Source organism: Corylus avellana, chromosome ca9 (genome assembly GCF_901000735.1).
Source record: "Corylus avellana chromosome ca9, CavTom2PMs-1.0".
Classification (NCBI taxonomy): domain Eukaryota; kingdom Viridiplantae; phylum Streptophyta; class Magnoliopsida; order Fagales; family Betulaceae; genus Corylus; species Corylus avellana.
The window spans coordinates 20,735,229-20,738,995 of NC_081549.1; the positions used below are offsets into that span (position 1 = coordinate 20,735,229).

At 48.0% G+C, this 3,767-nt stretch overlaps 1 protein-coding gene across 1 annotated transcript; it reads left to right on the top strand.

The window, feature by feature from the left end:
- Window positions 1-847: 847 nt before the first annotated feature.
- On the top strand, window positions 848-3,426 carry LOC132162534 (protein OCTOPUS). Its single transcript, XM_059572772.1, has one exon. The coding sequence runs from the start codon at window positions 1,088-1,090 to the stop codon at window positions 3,278-3,280; it is 2,193 nt and encodes a 730-aa protein (XP_059428755.1). The 5' UTR covers window positions 848-1,087; the 3' UTR covers window positions 3,281-3,426.
- Window positions 3,427-3,767: the final 341 nt, after the last annotated feature.

The window sequence follows — 3,767 nt, forward strand, 5'->3', positions numbered from 1 at the left end:
CCAAAAAAATCGAACTCGAGCTCATAATAAATCGAGCCGAGCCGAGCTGGCTCTTATATTTAATTTAATTTATTTATTTTATTATAAATTTAAGCTTCAAGTACTCTTAAACGGCTCAAGAAGCCAGCTTGCATATGAGCATATGCTTAATCTGGCTAGCGAAGTATGGAGCTCAAGTCAATACAACAAGGCACTTGGTTTCAAAGAGAAAGGATATGCATCATTTTATAATAAAATGATGTTATTAAAAAAAAAAAATCATCAATTTTTAATATTAATATGAGGAATTATGTGAATAACTACCAATTCGAGCCTTATACGAGCTGCTCACGAGCTTAGCAGAGTCGAGCCGAGCTAGCTTCATTTAATATTCGAGCCAGGATTCGCATTCACGAAATGCTTCATTTAATATTCGAGTCGAGCATGAGCCGAACTTATACGAGTCGAGCTTGAGTTTACTCGCGAGACGCTTCGGTCACTTAACAGCCTTTATTTGTTAATTTGAATTTGGTGTATAAATGAAAATGAAAATAAAAATAAAAATAAAAAGGAAGTCGATGAACTTGGCATTATAAAATGTGGTATTGAAATTGATCCCTCATAATTCATAAACAAACAAAACGTGAAGATTTAACGAGGAAGGAAATGTCAATCACGATCGCCAAACAAGTCCTACCAGAGAAGTCCAAAAAACGACCTCGGTTAAGGATACGCCTAGACACGTAGGCGCAAAATTGTCTTTTCGCATGCGAGTGCCCCTAGACTCCACAGAGAGAGAGAGAGAGAGAAAGCACAACGGAAAAGCAGAGAGACAGGGAGAGAGCGTGTGGGGCATCCTGAAATTCCATTTGGGAGGAGATTTTTTTGTTTTTCTTTTGGTTTCATTTTCCCGTTGTTTGTACCATCATTTTTCCCCTTCGCTTTCTTCATTGTCCGTTGGAACCAAACAGTTGAGTCTCTCTCTCTCTCTCTCTCTATCTGTCTCACTCTCACTACCAGACACACTCAGTCTTCTCTCTAAACTCTCATTCTCATGTCCGCGTAACATGAGCAGAAGCGGAAGCGGAAGCAGAACCAGAGTGTGGTTATGAATCCCAACACCACCACCGAACCAGCAGCACCAGCAGCAGCAGCACTACCACCGTTACCACCACAACCGAACAGGCCATCTACCTCCTGCGACCGCCACCCAGAAGAGCATTTTACCGGCTTCTGCCCCTCATGCCTCTGCGAGCGCCTCGCCGTCCTCGATCCCAATTCCTCTTCCGCTTCATCCTCTCGCAAACCACCCACCTCCTCGTCATCCACCGCAGCTGCCCTTAAGGCCATCTTCAAACCCTCCTCATCCGGCGGCGGCGGTCCCCCCGGAAACAACCGGAACAGGAATTCCAGTGCTGGGTCTTCTTTCTTTCCGGAGCTTCGGCGGACCAAGTCGTTCTCGGCATCCAAGAACGAGGGGTTCTCTGGGGTGTTTGAGCCCCAGAGAAAGTCCTGTGACGTCAGGGTCCGGAACACGCTCTGGACCCTCTTCACTCTCGACGACGAGCGCAACCCGAATAAGAAGAAGGACCAGCCTTCTACTTCCTCTACATCTTCTGCTTGGCCTGCTCCGGACGTTGAGGTTGACACAAGGCATTCGTTGCTAGCGTCTTCCAGCGTTCCACAAGGTCCCGTCTTGTTCGAGTCCAAAGAAGAGGAGGAGGACGAGGAGGAGGAGGAGGAGGAGGAGGAGGAGGATGACGATGACGACGAGATTAGGGTTTCCCAGGATTCAAGCATTCCAAATGTAGCCCTAGTCGAAGAAAGAGTTCAGGAAATCGTAGAGGAGGAGGAGGAAGAGGAAGAGGAAGAGCCAGACCCAGAGCCAGAGCTAGAGTTAGAGCCAGACCCAGAACCAGAGGAGGAAACGAAAACGGAGGAGCTGAAGACCATGAAGGACCACATAGATCTCGATTCGCAAACGAAGAAACCTTCTGGGAGAGACTTCAAGGAAATCGCCGGAAGCTTCTGGTCCGCCGCTTCGGTCTTCAGCAAGAAATTGCAGAAGTGGAGGCAGAAGCAGAAGCTCAAGAAGCGCAGGAATGGCGGTGGGTCCGCCACATTGCCGGTGGAGAAGCCGATTGGCAGGCAGTTCAGGGAAACCCAGTCCGAGATCGCCGACTACGGCTTCGGCCGCCGGTCCTGCGACACCGATCCGAGGTTCTCCCTTGACGCGGGTCGGATATCGTTCGATGCAAGTCGGATATCGTTGGACGATCCACGTTACTCCTTCGACGAGCCTCGGGCATCTTGGGATGGGTACTTGATCGGCAGAACCTTCCCCAGAATGCCCACAATGGTCTCGGTGGTAGAGGACGCTCCGGTTCACGTTTTGAGGTCCGATACGCAGATTCCGGTGGAAGAAAATGCGATTAACGAGGACGAGACGTCGGTGCCGGGTGGGTCTGCGCAGACGAGGGACTATTACTCAGATTCATCGTCGAGGCGGAGGAAGAGCCTTGACCGGTCCAACTCGATTCGGAAGACTGCCGCGGCGGTGGTGGCGGAGATCGACGAGTTGAAGTCGGTCTCGAATGCAAAGGTGTCTCCGGCCACCACCACCGGTGATTACTTCTTCCAAGGACCGAAACTGGTAGTCCCAGATAGAGAGTCGAGGGACTCGAACTCGAATTCTTTGCGGGACGATTGCTCAGAGACCTTCGAAATGGGGTTCAGAGACACAGCGTCTGTGGTGGGAAATGGCGAGCGAAAGGGGTCGTCGAAGAAGTCCAGGCGGTGGAGCAAGGCGTGGAACATTTGGGGTTTGATAAACCGGCGAGCCGGGAACAACAAGGACGAGGACGAGGATCACAGGTTCAGCAGACCCAATGGGGTGGAGCGGTCGTTTTCGGAGTCATGGCAAGAACTGAGAGGAGAACGCAATGGGGACGCCAGAGGTGCTTTCAATCGAAAGGTATTTCGAAGCAATAGCAGTGTGAGTTGGAGGAATTCCAATAACTTTGGTGGGTCTTTCGGTAGTGTGAGGAAGAATGGTTTGGAGATAAATGGGAATGGGAATGGGAATGGGAATGGGAATGGAAATGGGAATGGTAAAAAGAAGAGAGATGATCAGTTTGTGTTGGAGCGGAATCGGAGTGCAAGGTATTCGCCCAACAACATCGATAATGGTCTGCTGCGTTTCTACTTGACGCCGATGAGAAGCAGCTGGAGAAGCGGGTCGGGGAAGAGTAGGTCCAATCACGCACATTCTATTGCCAGAAGCGTATTGCGATTGTACTGAATTTTGAAGGTGTTACTTTGGTTTGACGATATGTTAATTTTGCTGCATTTCTTGTGTGTAAAACCACACATGATGCTTCTTATGTATTCTTCTTAATGGTTGGTTGGTTGGTTGGTTGGGATAAAATCACCCTTTTGCATTGTTCATTTCCTGTGAGTAGCATGCTTCTTCAATCTCTCAAATAACAAGGATTTCAGTGTTTCTTTTTTTACTTCCTAACTATATTGTCTCTATCTATACTGTTGTCAATTGGGTTTGAATCTTCTTTCCCTCAATTTCTATGTGAGTTTCTCTTTCTTGACAGAAAATGTTGGGACACATAGTATGGGGATATGGCTATAAATGATATCTGGTTTCCTTTTCTGTCTTTATGCAGCACCAAAGCTTGCTGATTGGTGAGAATTGCAACACTTTATACTGGAGTATGTTTTGTTTAAGTCTTTGGCATGTTATGTGTTCTGCCAAAAGTTGTGATAATGTGGGCTCA